This window comes from Canis lupus, chromosome 22, assembly GCF_011100685.1.
Source record: "Canis lupus familiaris isolate Mischka breed German Shepherd chromosome 22, alternate assembly UU_Cfam_GSD_1.0, whole genome shotgun sequence".
Lineage (NCBI taxonomy): Eukaryota > Metazoa > Chordata > Mammalia > Carnivora > Canidae > Canis > Canis lupus.
In genome coordinates, this window is record NC_049243.1 from 30,801,951 (window position 1) to 30,818,362 (window position 16,412).

General features: G+C 33.9%; 1 protein-coding gene across 13 annotated transcripts in view; it reads right to left on the reverse strand.

Annotated features, from left to right (window-relative positions):
- Positions 1–16,412, reverse strand: part of MYCBP2 (MYC binding protein 2) — a 258,986-nt gene that overhangs the window by 99,915 nt on the left and 142,659 nt on the right. For all 13 annotated transcript variants that reach the window (XM_038569798.1, XM_038569796.1, XM_038569801.1 and 10 more), the window contains 8 exons: positions 15,935–16,035; positions 15,035–15,253; positions 8,992–9,217; positions 7,578–7,696; positions 6,776–6,863; positions 4,460–4,509; positions 1,800–1,972; positions 335–479 (listed from right to left, as the gene is read on the reverse strand). In XM_038569798.1, coding sequence (XP_038425726.1) covers positions 335–479; positions 1,800–1,972; positions 4,460–4,509; positions 6,776–6,863; positions 7,578–7,696; positions 8,992–9,217; positions 15,035–15,253; positions 15,935–16,035 — 1,121 coding nt within the window. The remainder of the gene's footprint in view (positions 1–334; positions 480–1,799; positions 1,973–4,459; positions 4,510–6,775; positions 6,864–7,577; positions 7,697–8,991; positions 9,218–15,034; positions 15,254–15,934; positions 16,036–16,412) is intronic.

Here is a 16,412-nt window from a genome sequence, read left to right on the forward strand (position 1 = left end):
AATACATAAAAAATTTTTAAATGTGTTCTTTCACTGAATTACTCAACCACTATATATTAAGGGCCTTCCCTCTATGTGCGTATATGGACACTTTCTTATCCTTCCCTTGAATCACCATAGCTCCTAACAAAATGCAAGAAACAAACAACAATTTGGAAAAGCGTGTACTAATTAATTTAAATAAATCTTTTAAACAATTTTTTGGCTTCTTCTATTTATAAATATAAAGACAGTACTGCAAATGGACTCTAAAAATCACTTGTGTTTTCTAAAATTTTATTAGTTAAAATAGTTAGTACTTTGATGACTATAAATTTAATTCTGATATAATTACCTTCATATTTGGAACATGTACCACATCCCCATACTGGTCTTTTGTTTGAACAGTTATGGTGGTAGGCCAACCACAACGAATATCATCCTTGTTAAGGATTAAAGATGTTTTCTGAGGATCAGCATAGGAGTCTGGCTGAAGCCACCTGGCAGTGATGAAAAAACAAGCAAAACTAAACATTCATAAATATCTTTAATGATTAACATGAAATTAAACCAAATGAATAAAACTTGTATCAAACGAAGTGCTAAAACGGTATCTTCATTTCCCACCCAGTGACAATCACGAGCATCTCCCTTGCAAATTGTTAATGACAAATTCAATAAAAATATGCCAAAGTATAGGAGATTTCTGGTTTTAATAAATAAAATAGAAATAATTTTAAAATTAGAAAACTTGAAATTTTAATATGGCTGACATAAAATAACTGAGAAAATGAATTTAGGTTATATATATTTGAAGTCCTAAGTACACTCATTCTTACTGAGGAAGATGTGCTGTAATCTGCCAGCCTGAAAACCTGGGAAAGAACAGCTCCTCTGTAAAAGCGGTGATAGAAATGGCATTCTGTTTGCTTGAGAACAGCAAGGTTAAAGATACACTGTTAATTTTCTCTTCACACAATTTTTCAACTATTGTCCCGTACTACCTTCCCTTCCATGAAAATTCTGTCAAATTTCTATACTTTGGGATATTCATTCTTGAATTCATTGTATGATCTACATTCAAGTTGTCTTGGGAGATGAGTAATAACTAATTCTGTCACATGTTACACAAAGTTAGCAGTGAGGCTGACTTAAAATATTTTCTGTTCTCCAGTCAACATTTTGGTTTTTGGTTTTTAAAAACTACAGAGGAATCTCTTTAAAAAAATAAAACTGGGAAGAAATTAGACTTTTCTATTTATTAGTAAGATCACACAAGCCAGTCTATTGTTTTCTTTTCATTAAAAAAAGAAAAGCAAATAGTAACAAAATCAATGAGAACTTTACAACCTCAACTGATTACACTTAAATTCTTTTTTTATATTTAAATTCTTAATTTATATTTGTATTATTGGTAGACTTCAAAAGAAATCTTATTAAAATAAAATACAGTGATAAATTTTATTCTAGATAGTAAATGTTACTATCAAATACATACACTTCTCAATTATACCATGTGCACCAATTTTTTAAAATAAAAGTTCACCTAGGAAACTTTAAAATCATCAACTACCATGTATTTTAAAAACATTTTATATTTACCATTTTATATTTCAGCAAGTATTTACTGAGTATTTACCATTTTATATTTCAGCAAGTATTTACCATTTTATATTTCAGCAAGTTCAAAACACACAAACCAGATTATTTTTGGCTGCATTTTAAAATCCTAATAACTTTCCTTTTGTTTCTCTCCAGAAATGAAGATTGAGGCAAGTCTTGAAAGTCAGTAATTGTAGTACTTAAATAAAGCATATTACCTTGCAAGCCTCCCACCACTTGATCCTGGAACACAAGCAATAAAATCATCCAGAAAGGACTGTTCATTGCTTTGGATTTGAAGTGGTAAGTTTCCTTCAAGTGCCTCTAATATAGTTGGTGAATGAGAAAGAGCTAAGCCCTTTCCAAGAATACCAGAATGGGTTTTGCACACCTGATGAGTAAAAGAGAACATTTATGTGTTTTAAAAATGTAAAATTTTAATTACTTGAGTTTCTTGAACTTGCACACAATTTTAGGTAAGCCTTTCTGGGGAAAGTATTTTCTCTCCATGCTCCAGTACTCCTTTAGCTAAAAGTAGATAATATCCCCAGAAGGGAAAAAGATGAGATAATACTTCCAGCCTCCTTTCTTCCACAAAAATAAGTAACACATCGAGATCTGCATACTAGCCAAGACAGTACACCTCTACCCACGCTAGCCCTCCATGTGCTATGTCCCCATCTGTCTGCACCAGGCCTCTCTTCTGCAGGCAGCTGTGGAGGTCTCCCAATTTTTGTGTTCCCATTATTGGCATCATTTCATGTGGATTATCTCTGCTCTCTTAGGTAGGTGGGTACCAAGGTCCTGCCTTGGGCTGAAAGTGGACAGAAGCCTGACTGTGGCTGCACATAAACTCCATTAGCCTGTCTAAGCCTTAATTAAAATTAAGAAAAAAGGGTAGACAAAGCTGAAAGTTTAGTTCTCATTGATGTGACAAGCAAGTCTTATGTTTTGGAAAGACCTGCTTTAAATGCTGAAACTCTAGAAACTTTTTAGTAACGATGTATTTCAAAACAAAGTATTTTTCATAGAAAAGGATTATACTTCCAGTACTATCACATTTATATAACAGTACCTTTGTATTCTACAAGATACAAGACACAAAAACCATGATCTTTAAAGTCAAACAGATTGAATTCAAATCCTGACTTTGGACAAATACTATGTGCTCTTGAGCTAACAAGTTACACCAATTCCTGAATTTGCAAAATGTATAAACTGGTGATCAAATAACATCTCTTTACTATGACTATTATAAAATTTAAATTATATAACACATATAAAGTACATACTACATTGCCTAAAAAGTAGCAGGTCTTTTTTTTCTCCCCTTAAGATTTATTTTATTTGATAGAGAGAGAGAGAGAAAGAGAGAGAGAGAGAGAGACAGAGAGACAGAGAGAGAGAGTAGGAAGGAGCAGAGGGAGAGAATATCCAAGTGAGAGAGAGAAAGAGAGAGATAGACAGAGAGAGAGTAGGAAGGAGCAGAGGGAGAGAATAGCCAAGCAGACTCCCGCTGAATGCAGAGCCTGACACTGAGCTCTGGAGCCCAATGAGGGGTTTGCTCTCACAGCCCTTGAGATCAGGCCTGAGCTGAAACCAAGTGTCGGATGCTTAACTTAACTGACTGAGCCACCCAGGTGCTGCAAGGAGCAGGATTTTAATATATGTTAGATCACCACAAGCCAAAAATATGGGCAATCCGGGACATCAGATTTTTTTTAACAGAAACACAATAAACACCTCTTTATATCTGGCCTAAGTGACATTTTATAAGCCACAATAATCCCTGTAATAATGAGTAACATATGAGTTCCTTAATGGTTATGTTTGATACTGTATTTGGGTTTTTTTTATACTGTATTTGTTAAATGTTTATTGAATTTTTGTATATCTTAAAGTAAAAAGAATTAAAGTTTTTTTAAAACAAAAAAAACAGAAACAAAAGCTGGTGGATCTTTAAAACCCAGAAGTTTCTTAATATTATTGAGGATACCAGGGCTCCCTACAATTAAGAGAATAGTGATCAAGATCATGGACTTTGTAACCCAATGCCAGAGTTCAAATTCTAGCCTGGCTGCTTACTAGCTGTGTGATTCTGGGCAAGTTACACAAGTTTTCTAAGCCTCAGTTTCCTTACTTGTAAATGGAAATAAGAGTCTACCTTTCATGGGGCTGCTGTGAGGAATAAGTGAGTTAAAAATATGCAAAGTGTTTAGAATAGTAGTTGACATGTCAAGATCAAATAAATGGTTGTTTCTGTTATTACCGCTGTGATCAATTCATCTCAGGAAATAAATAAGATGCAAACTACTAGCTATAGATATTAGAACTGAATACTAGCCTCTATCTCCTAATTAGTTGAATTCTTAGACAAATTTACAGAATTTCTTTGAACTACAGTTATTTTAACATTAAGGTACAAGAGATAAAACTAACCTCAAAATGTAAATCCTAAAATAAATAATATTAAAGATACCATAAACTATAAAGTGCTATATAGATATTATTTTAATTACTACTACTAAAACTCTTTTTCCTATTTTTCTAACTGGTAAATAGAACTTCTTTCAAGATCCAATTTAATTGTCGTCAGTTCTGCAAAGTCCTCCCCTATGCCCCCGACCCTTGGTAACTTTTCTTTCTCTAGCAGGATTTATATCTCACTCCAGATTTAACAACTATCATGCAGCACAGTAAGAGTAGACTTGGGTTTCTCTCACCAAGAAATTATGAACTATGTATTTTTATTCACCAATGAACAGAATGAAGTACTTATTGAAAGTACTATATTCAAGAAAAATAAGGTTGATCTGAATGAAACTACTGCTTTGAAATTAATGTACAAAATTTATATTTATGATGTTTGGGACAATACCTGCAATGCAGCCTCTTCAAGAATTTCAAGATCTTCCTCTAATTCATTACCTGTTATGTGAATGAAAAGTTTCACCAACATATATCAGTATTTAGCTTAACTTTCTAGTCTTTTGCATTCATTACACCTTTTTCACAGTTCCAGAATTCCAGACCGAAAGACTGAAAAGAACAACTAGCATTCTGGCTCAGTCTCAGTGCTTTACATTTTAAGATGTAATTTTCAGTGCAAATATAAACCATAATTCTCAAGGCAATACTCAAAAAGTATTCATTGTGTGATTTGCAAGATATATACACTCTATTATATAACATACAACTACATAAATATATATTTTATCTTGCAATATATATTTTTTGAGTATCTGTGCAAGTATGTACAAAAATTGCCATTTCAAAAAATAGATGGCATATAAATTTGAACAGGTATTAACAAATTTTCTTCAAAGGTTACACCTATTCTTTCATGTAAATAAAACACAAGATGTCTCATTTGCTCATACATGCAACAACATCCAGGAGGAACAGGGGAACTGAGAAGTATGGAAGGGAAAAGGAAAAGGGAAGGGAAGAGAAAAGGAAGAAAGAGTAGAGAAAGAGAAGGGAGGAAAGAGGATGAAGTGGGAAAGGTAGTCTCAGACTGAGGGGCTATCGATGGACTTCTAGGGGTGAAAATTGGGGAAATATAATAGTAATGTGTTTTATTTCCAAACACTGTAAAAACACATCTTAAATCATGTCCAAGTATCATAGAATCAGTAAAGATTTTTAACCTTAGTTTCATATTTACCATCTAGATTATAAATCAACTTACAGATCATACAAATTTGTATCATATTAAGAGGTACTATCTCTGCTACTGCCTCATTTCCCTGCTGTGCCTCACATGAAAACTCTAGTTCTAAAGAGCTATCTATCTATTCAACCTGTCTCCCCATTCTGACTACGCATTCTCTCACTCCATTCTAAAGGCCTTCTGTTTCTCTCATTTTATTGATCTATTTCTTGTTCAGCATATAAATAACCAACAAGGTTTTCCATCCGATGACAGATTTTAATTGACTTCTCAATTGCATTCAAAAGGCTGATGAATGGGGGATCCCTGGGTTTGGCGCACCTGCCTTTGGCCCGGGGCATGATCCTGGAGTCCCAGGATCGAGTCCCGTGTTGGGCTCCCAGCATGGAGCCTGCTTCTCCCTCTGCCTGTGTCTCTGCCTCTCTCTCTCTCTCTATGTCTATCGTGAATGAATAAATAAAATCTTAAAAAAAAAAAAAGGCTGATGAATGTCCACTGTCTCCTGGTTTTACTCCTACCTCCTTGGTTGCTGTACACCAGGGTGGTTTTTAAACCCTCTTTCACTTGCCTGTCCATTTTTGATACTCTGGCAAATCCCACCTTTGATCCTGGGTGATCTCCTTGTTCTCATTTGCATTCTTCTTCCTAGCTTATCTTTCACATGGTCTGTCTTTAAACATCAACTGTTCAAATGACATTTCCACTGACTTGTCCCCTGAGTGCCAGACAATGAATATTCAATTGTCTACCTGGTATGTCCACTAAGATATTTTTTGAAAGATTTTATTTCACAAGAGAGAGAGAACATACAAGCAGAGGGAGTGGCAGAGGCAGAGGGAGAGGAGAGGTAGGATCTCTACTGAGCAGGGAGCCCAATGCAGCGCTTGATACCAAGACCCCAGGATCATGACCCAAACCAAAGGCAGATGCTTAATTGACTGAGCCATCCAGGTGCCCCTGATATGTCCACTAAGATATTTTTAAAATATCTTAAATTTTTGGCTTAATATCACATATCCAGTGCTTAACCCAGTGCCTGGCACATAGCATTTATGTGCCTAGGGAGGGCTTTTTTTTTTTTTTTTAAAGATTTTATTTATTCATGAAGGAGAGAGAGAGATGGAGAGAGAGAGAGAGAGAGAGAGAGAGAGAGAGAGGCAGAGACACAGGCAGAGGGAAAAGCAGGCTCCACGCAGAAATCCTGATGTGGGACTTGATCCTGGGTCTCCAGGATCAGGCCCTGGGTTGAAGGTGGTGCTAAACTGCTGAACCACCGGGCCTGCTCCCTAGGGAGGGTTTGTGTGCATGTTTGTATGTGAAAACAAAAGACCAGAGGATACTATTCAGTCTTCATTAAAGAAAATTCAAACTATCAGTATATTAAAGTTACTGCTCATGAATGTATGGGACTACTGAATTCATTTTGCTAATTTATTTCAGAATGTCATAAAATAAACATATTCTACTCTTGAAATTAAAAAAATATATATATATAAACACCTAGTACTTGACCAGACTTACCAATAGGAAGTGCTAGATCCTTTTTCATCAAAGCTGCAGCACAAACTCCACCAAGATTGGCTAATTCTTTTTCCAACTGAATGACTCCCTGGAAAGAAAAGAAAGAAAGAAAGAGAAAAGAAAAGAAAAGAAAAAGAGAAAAAAATCTGCTGCTTTAAAAAAATTTTTGGAAGATAAAGTATTTGGAAGATAATGTGGATTATCAACATAATGTGATTTGTATCCAAGCATAACTTTTGATACCAGAAGGAAGAACATGTTGGTGAGTGGTTAAATAGAGAGTGGAAGAGGGTGAATAATATGTCTTCTGCATGTTATAAGGTCCAGGCCTATAGGCTAACTGTCCAAAGAGTTTGTCATTCACTACTTTGAAGTAATGTGATCCTTTTTTTCACCTGTTGTTTTTCTGTATGATTTGAAACATTTAGAAGAGATAGGAAGTTAGTCCCATTGTGAAATCAGGTTCTATTATGTACTCAGGAAGGTAGAGCCACCTGAGCAGATTTGGAGCAGGCACAATTATACTCTCTTTAAAGGCTACATTATATTGCACAAACCCGTTCTCTTCATGTATTAAAAGTGGAAAAAAAATAGGAACACTACACAAAACTAAACTATAACATGTTTTATTTTTTTTTTACATGTTTTAAATTATACACCCTAATTTAAAATAAATTTCAGGCTTCTTGAACATAGGCAAGCAAAGAGAACTTTAGTTAATAGCAGCCCTCATTAAAAAAAAAAAAAATAGCAGCCCTCAGAAATGCAATCTTAACAGAATGAGAAGATAATTCATTCTTACCTCATCAGGTCCAGGGCTAAACTCATATCCAATTGCAAAACATTTAAAACCATAGAAAGAAGCTTTGTCATCTTTCACATAATCTGATGCAGTCTCCAATGAAAAAAGGGCCTCATTTCCTAAGAGAAAAAGCTAACATTGAGTTCAAAATCTGAAACAATTTCATTAACATTTCCCTAGCTTTTTTTTAAAGATTTTATTATATATATATATATATATATATATATATATATATATATATATTATATAATAGAATGAGAGAGCAAGTGAGCACGTGCACAAGCAGGGGAAAGGAGAAACAGATTCCCCGTCGAGCAGGGAGCTTTATCCCAGCACCCTAAGATCATGTCCTGAGTCAAAGGCAGATGTTTAACTGTCTGAGTCACCCCAGTGCCTCTCCGTATCTTTTATCTATCTCAAAATAGGCAGCAATACAAACAATACTTTTAAAAAAGCCCAGTCTTTTTGAGGTGGGCGGTGTTCCTGTATCTGCTTGAATAAGACTGCTAAAAACACTGCTAGCCAACAAACAGAACCATCCCACATGAATTATTATTTTTCTCTATGACCAAGCTCTCCTTATCAAATGTTCTACCTTTCTGTTACATGACTTATCGTTTTTCATCTGTCAATTACTAGAGTAACCTAGGTTAGTTAGCCTTTTCTGTTTCAGAGTGAGCAATCCTCTTACCTGGCCCCTTACAAACAAATAAGGTGGGTCAGACTAGAAAAAAGAAGCTTCTGAATTCAAATAGCCTATGAATTTGAGGAATCACAAGAATACTGATGGTTAATCAGTTAAAAACACAAGAGACTACATACAGTTTTAATAACTTACAAACTTTCTCTGAAAGGAAAACACCAGTAACAGCAATAACAAAAGTGCTGCTTCTGTCTCTTGCTTTCTCTCTCTCTCTCTCTCTCTCTCTCTCTCTCACTCACACACACACACACACACACACACCCCTCCAAGCCCGAAGAACTGAAAACAACAGCTTTAACATAATTTAGAAGGTTAGGTGGTTGACCAATTCTCTTGATTGGAAAGGAGTCCCGGTTAAGTTCTTAAAGTCTTGCACTCACTAGGAAAATAAAAGATCAAATTCACTTTTTCTATAGCTTGCTCCCAACTTTACAGCCAGCCACTCCTCAATATTAACTCTGCTTTGGTCAAGCTATCCTTTTTTTTTTTTTTTTTTTTTACAAGATCCTCACAACAGTTTCTCTTCTAAAATTCAGTCATGCTATATCCACTGTCCAGGGTAGTCTTCACTATTCAGGTGCAATCTGGATGCGTAGTAGGTCTTGAAGAACTCTTTCTAAAAGTTGTAAACATTTTCAGTGATGTATCCTTACTAAACATAATTATCACAGATGCACAGATTTTACCATATAGAAGAAAAAAATAACTTACCTGGCAACACTAAAACCATAGTAGGCCACCCAGAGGACCCTGAAAATTTCTTTAATTCTATCCAGGAATTAAGATTTTCATGAACAGATGTCAATTTTGGTCCATATCCTGAATTTTGAACAGTTCTGACAGGAATCAACAAACGAAGGACATCTTCTGACTGTGCAGTGCCACACTGGGGGTCAAACTCGATTGTCATCCACCGTACACATTCTGGGAATGTCACCTGAGATCAACAGGCAAGAGAACACTTTATTTGTTAAAAAAATTTGACTTTTGTTTTTTTCCTATTTTAGAAACAGCTCATACTGTAAAGATGATGCTTTCAACATACTGTAAACTGATTTTAAGTAAGAAATTAATAGAGTAGCTTCAATATAAGAAATCAAGGTATTCACATTAAGCATCAATTGTCCTGACTCTCTACTCACAAGATTTACTTCTTTCTACCTAATGCTTAGTTGACATTACATTAATAATGTTTATAAGCACACAGATAACATTTAAAAAATATTACAAGGCTGTTTAGTTTCCATAAAAGTTGAGCTATCTAATTTTCTTGTGGAACACTTTATTTATATAATAAATTTTCCATTTCAGTCAGAATGCATTTAAGGAATTTAAGTAGGTAAATGAAAATATAGTTTGATGGGTAAAATATATAGATATATTGATAGAAAGTGAATAAATCTCTAAAATGTAAGGTTTTAGTCACTTTAAGGTTATCCACTATTCATAGGATGTGCTATAAATGATACTTTTCATTAGCAAAATACTTCAGAACTTCATGTATTAAAAGAATAAACAGTAACACACGACAAGGGGTGCCTGGGTGGCACAGTGAGTTAAGCATCCGACTCTTGGTTTTGGCTCAGTTCCTGATCTCAGGGTGTGAGATGGAGCCATACAGCAGTCTCCACATTTAGCGGGGAGTCTGCTTCTCTCCCTCTCCCCGTGCCCATGTGCACCCACGAGTACACTCTCACTCTTGCTCAAATAATAAATCTTAAAAAGAAAACACACACACACACGATGAAAACCTAGATTTTTATATTTTCCTAAAGTTTTTATAGTAAATAAAACTTAAAGTTTTACTATAATATGAGTTTATGATGGCGTATAATTATATGTATTTTTAAGGCCACTTTAAGCTTCTGTCATCATCATGGTAGAGAAATTTCTGTTTTGGTAATCAAATTACAATTAAATAGGACCATGTTAAATAGTATATTATGAAACAGTTATAGGATATGATACAAGTATTAAGAAATTTCCTAAGTATGATATTGGTCTAAAAACATTAGGACTAAGGCAAACATTTTTAGAAAAGGATTTAAAAAAAAATCTCCATTTAAATGAAAAGGTCAACCTTGTTCATAATTATATAAATGTAAATTAAAATGAAAGTAAAATACCATTTTTCCCATTTTATTAGAAGGTCCAATATTTAACCATTTACTCTGTTGGGGAGGCTGTGAAAAAACAAGTACTCTCAAATATGGTTGGTGGGGACATAAAATGGTATAACCTCTACAGAAGAGACTTACTCAACATCTAGCAAAGATACTTATGCATTCACCTTCTGAATCAGTAACCCTAAATGTATGAAGCATATGGTTCTTCATTCCATTTTTGTTTGGCCCAGCAATCCCACTTCTAGGAATTTAAAGATATATTTCTGAATATATTAATAAAAATCCCCAAACATATGCACAAGGTTTTCACTACAAAAAAATTTACAGAGGGATCCCTGGGTGGCTCAGCAGTTTGGCGCCTGCCTTCGGCCCGGGGTGTGGTCCTGGAGTCCCAGGATTGCATCCCACATCGGGGTCCCTGCATGGAGCCTGCTTCTCCCTCTGCCTGTGTCTCTGCCTCTCTCTCTCTCTCTGTCTCTCATGAATAAATAAATCAAATCTTAAAAAAAAAAAATTTACAGAATGCTGAAATGCTCATACATAAGACTGAATAAACTATATCTTCACAGTGGAGTACTAAACAGTTATAAAAAAGAATGAAGATGATCCTTTAAGTGGATATGGGAAGAGTTCTATGCATGTTGTTACATTAAAGAAGTACAAAATAGTATATTTAGTGTGCTAACATTTTTATATAGATTTTATTTATTTTCTTGAGAACGAAAGAGGAAGAGGGAGAAGCAGACTGACTCCCTGCTGAGCAATTAGGACACCAATGTTGGGGAGTGGGGGGGAGGCTGGATCCCAAGATCCTGAGATTATGACCTGAGCCCAAAGGCAGATGCTTAACTGACTAAGCCACCCAGGTGCCCTGGTGTGCTACCATTTTTAAATAAAGAGAAAATTAAGACTACATCTATATCCATCTATCTATTTTTCAAAAAGGAACACAGTAAGGAAACATCAGGATATTCAGTGGAATAGTGAGAAGCAGAGAAGGGAAAGGGCAGGGCCTCATAATTCTGAGCATATTACTTTGTATAATGTTATTTTTGCAGTCATTAATATTTTACACATTTAAAAAATAAAGTTAAGTCAAGCAAGATGGGGGAAAACTCACAAAATTAAGTACAAGAAACCAAACTAGCCTAACTTTTTTGCAAAGTGATCATAAAGCAACCTGTATATATAGATAAAAAGTACTACAAGTAAATCCTGAATATAGTACTTTGTTATATAATGTCAGTGGGATATATTCTAAAGACAAACATTTTGCAAGGAAATTGTTGATTTTACTTAGTAGTTTTATTTTTTACAATGACAAGTAAATGGGATAGGCATAAAGAAAAGACTGCTATGATGTTGATTGGAACTAGTGTGGAGTATTCAAAAACTGATAAAAACTTAGTGAAAGGACATAGAATCCAGCATGAATGAACTTTCACTAGCCAAATCAATTAGAATTTGAGCATCCAAATGTATAATGACAGCAAAGGATTATAACATTAAGCAAAAAGAAAATAGTTAAATCTGTATCTATATAAAGACATAAAATGAATGAATGGGTGTTTAAAACTGGAGGGATGGGAAAACCATCTTTTACAACAGAATACCACATGGAAGGAATAACAGGATTAGAAAGCCACCACTTTGAAACCACTATAGCAACAAGTGATTTGTGTATGGATACTAAAACCACAGGGTGAAATTTGTTAGGGAATGGTAGTTTTTACATAGTTTCTAGCCATCTACATATAAACCTTTTCAAAGGAAAAAGATGCTTTTCTGGCAGAGAAATTTGCCAGATATCCTCTTAATCAAATAGTAAGTACTTTTGATACGACATTCTGAGAAGAATCACCTATGAAGTGCTGCTGCCCAAAACACTTGACCTAAGTGTAATCACTAGGAAACAATCAATCAAGTCTAAATAAAAGGAAGCTTTTACAAAATCATTGATTTTTTTTTTTTCATAAATGCCAATGTCACGAAAGTCAAGGAAAGCCTGAGGCACTGCTTCAGATCAAAGGGACATAGCGAAGACCTGACAACCAAATGAGCCCGGCTGAATCTCAGATCTGAGTTTAGAAAAATGCTATAAATGCTGTTATTGGGGCACCTGGCAAAATGTTTAGCTTATAACATGATATACTACTTCTATTTATTATGATACTATAGCATCAATGTTAAATTTCCCTAAATTTGATTAGTGTGTTGTTGCTATACAGATAAATAAATCACTGTTCTTAGGAATAAGGTGATAGGTCATTTTCACTTACTCTTAAATGGTTCAGTGATAATAAATACAGATACATAAATATAACAAACGTGGCAAAATGTTAACTGATTAAGCTGATTGAAAGGCATATGGGTGATCACTGCATAAATCTTACTTTTTCCTACAGGTTTGAAATGTTTTAATAAAAAGTTGAAACACATGGGGAATGAATAATATACACTACATATGTGCATCTGTATGTGACTATGCTTACATTAAAAAAACAACAGAAGGATAAACTACAAAGTCATGATAAAATGAAATGATGAAATGTTACCTATGATAGGGAAGGAGGGAACAGAGTGAGGGGATAAAGGTAAGAGCTAGACTTCCCTAAATACCCTTTGCTTTATAGATTTGAATTAAGATAATGTAATAATTTAACTTGTTATAAAATAAGTTATAAAAAGCAGTGCCTAAAATCTTAAAACAAAAAGAAATGATGCCAAATATATGTCCAATTAGTGGCATAATCATAAACAGATTATTCCAACTTACTTTAAAACACAGTAATTAACCACACTTACTCACTTTAAAGGAGTAATTTCTTTATACATCCTAGCTGGGATACAGCCAACAAACAAAAGACACACATATCCCCCAAATGAATAACCGACTTTCTAATTCTAATATTCCCAGTGTCATCAGGGACAGTAATCTAGATGTATGAGAAAGATTCAAGTATTCAAGTATAAATAAGGTCCTGTGGACCTTATTTCGAATTAATATCATCAGTACAAACTTGAGGTATTTGATCTTTACAAAAAATATATATACATAAATATATCTATATAGAAATATATACACACATATAAAAATAATGTGTGCCTGTGTGTATAAATACATGCACGTTTCTGTGGGACTGTATGTACTAGTTCTGTGCACTTTAAATATTTAGAAACAATCACCAACCCAAGAAAAATGAGCCAAATTCTTCTTGCCAAATTTTGGCTTTTATATACCTATCACCATTAAAAAGAACCAGGGAATTTTGTAAAAATGGCTTTGATTTCAGATATGAGGCAAGAGATGTAGAAGATGAACCTAGAACATCGTATACCAGAGAAGGACGATGCTATGAATGACTACAAAAGGTATGTCTAAAGGATTCAGAAGGCAAGCTGAAGAGGGTCCTATCTAACAAAGACATATGATCCAGTATCTTAAATAAAATTTAAGGAAACAAAAGAAGTTAGAGGGGAACTATAGATAACAAGAGACTTCAGAGACATAATAAACCATCACAATGTATGGATCTTTTCTAGATTCTAATTCAAACAGTTAAAAAAATGAAAACTTATTCAGACTCTAATTCAAACAATTAAAAATGCACAAGATCACATGAAAGAATTTGTTTTGGTGTAATAATAATATGGTTACTTTTTTACGGGTCCTTATATTTAGAGATGCATAATGAAATATCCATGAATGTGTTTTAAAATAATCTAGAAAGGGATAAAGGGGTGGGGAATAAATGAAACAGGTCTGGCCAAGAGGTGGGTGGAGGGATAGGTGAAATTAGGTGATGGGGATTAAGGAGTACACTTGTGAGGAGTATGAGTGTTGTACGGAAGTCCTGAATCACTATAATGTATACCTGAAACTAATATTACACTATATGTTAACTAAGTGGAATTTAAGTTAAAACTTTAAAGAGTTGGTAACTACTGAATCTGGAATGATGCTAAGTGGAGTGACTATATTAGTTTGTCCTTTTTTGTTTACCATAGTCTGTAATAAAAAGTTGAATATTTTACAAGCACATAAAACTTATAATTAAATTGATGAAGCAGATGAATACTTCCTCTCCTCAATTTATGTGATACAATTTATTTTTATTTTTTATTTTTTTTTATGTGATACAATTTAAAACGCAAGCAAGAAGGACTCTGGAATACACTATAATAATATTCTATTTAAAAATGTTTTATATGGTTTTGTTTTACATAATTTATATTAGAGAATCGTAAATCCTACTTTGGATATTCAAATTTTTGGAGTTCAGGTTATGGCTTAAGTATCAGTTCCAAAAATATGATCTTTAAATTTTAATGCTTATATCCACCACTATTACAATACATAATATGCAGTTTCACATTACATACTGTACTATACTTGCAAAAAATATGAGAGCAATTCTCATAAATACAAAGCTATATGCTTTAACAATAAAAATTCTATCTTAAACTCTTTTGTGTATCTGACAGTGCCTAAACACCTGCTGATTTCTATATTTAAATACTATAAAAAAATTATACTTCTAAACAGAGGCAAAGTATCCCTTAAGATATCATTATAAAACAACAAACCAAGTTTTAAATTTAAACTCTGCCTAGGAATCGGTGCCTACCTTGTAGTGCATCACACATGCAGGCTTATAGGGGTGCTCACTCTCTATGACAGCATAGTGATTAGAGGTTGTACAAGCAGAGAGGCCTTGCTCAGGCTGGTTTCCTGTAGTGCTATCTGTTGACTGATTAGGATTGAATGCAGGGGGTGCATACTTCTGATTCAAAATGGCAACTGAGGGAAGTAACTGTTGGACAAGGCCAAAGACCTCTACAGCCACCTAGTATAAAAAGAAATGATTAAAAGAGATAATAAAAGTGAAAATTGCTTTAAAATTATTAATTACTATAATTGTTGGTTATCCCTAATTACCAAGGACATTACTGAGAGTTCCTCTAAGTTTTCATTCAAAGAAAATTTTGTTCTATGGAAAAGAAAGATTTACCTTAGATGTCTTAGATGTTATATGAAAATAACCTCATCTATACTTTTAAACACTTTGCCTTTTTGTAATCTGCTGTAAACTGGTTTTACTCAATATCTAATTATGCCAAAGAATCAATAGTTTATGATTTCCTCCATGTTTTGACTATTTCACAATTGTAAAATACCCTTATCCTTCTACATTGATATTCTTATCCAAAAAGACTTGGCATCAACTTCCTGAATTACAATAAAGTAAGTTAACTTAAACTTTCCTTATATGTCGTAATTCTAAAGTAAATTTCTCATTCCCAAATTCTTCAAATGTAAAGCCAGTAAGTAAGCACAGTAATACAATAAACAAAATGAAGAACAGAGAGATTTAACTGATAACTTCTACCATTTAACTCGTCTACCTTTGTGTGTTACTTGTAACCTAGATACTTCAAAGATTAAAGTGTTTATAAAGGAAAAATACAAAGTCTAAAAATAATGATATTTTAAAAAATACAAAGAATTACAGAATTAAATTACACACCTTGGGAATAGCAGCAGCTACTGGTCCTATGTAGGCTATAATAAGGGGAAGCAGCATGGAAAACAAACTGGAAGAGCTAAGCAGTTCTGGAATGTCATCAGCTAAAAAAGTCATTAAAACTATAGTTAGAAGGTAATTTCATTGTATTGTATATATTCTATACTAAATCTATATTCTATTCTCTTGAGCAAAATAAAATTATAGTTGACGCTGAATGCTTGTAAGAGACCTGGCCCTATTCTAAGGGCTTTATATACATAAGCCATCTCAATTAATCCTCAGAATAAGATACTTTTATTATCTCTGCTTTTTACAAGGGGAAATCAAGGTACACGTTAAATAACTTATCCAAAATCATATACCTGTAAATGATAAAGTCAGGATTAAAACCTACAGTAACAGCCATGATTTTAAACCATAATAGTTGATACCACACATGACTATATGCATGACATTAGGCTAATTACTTAATTAGTAT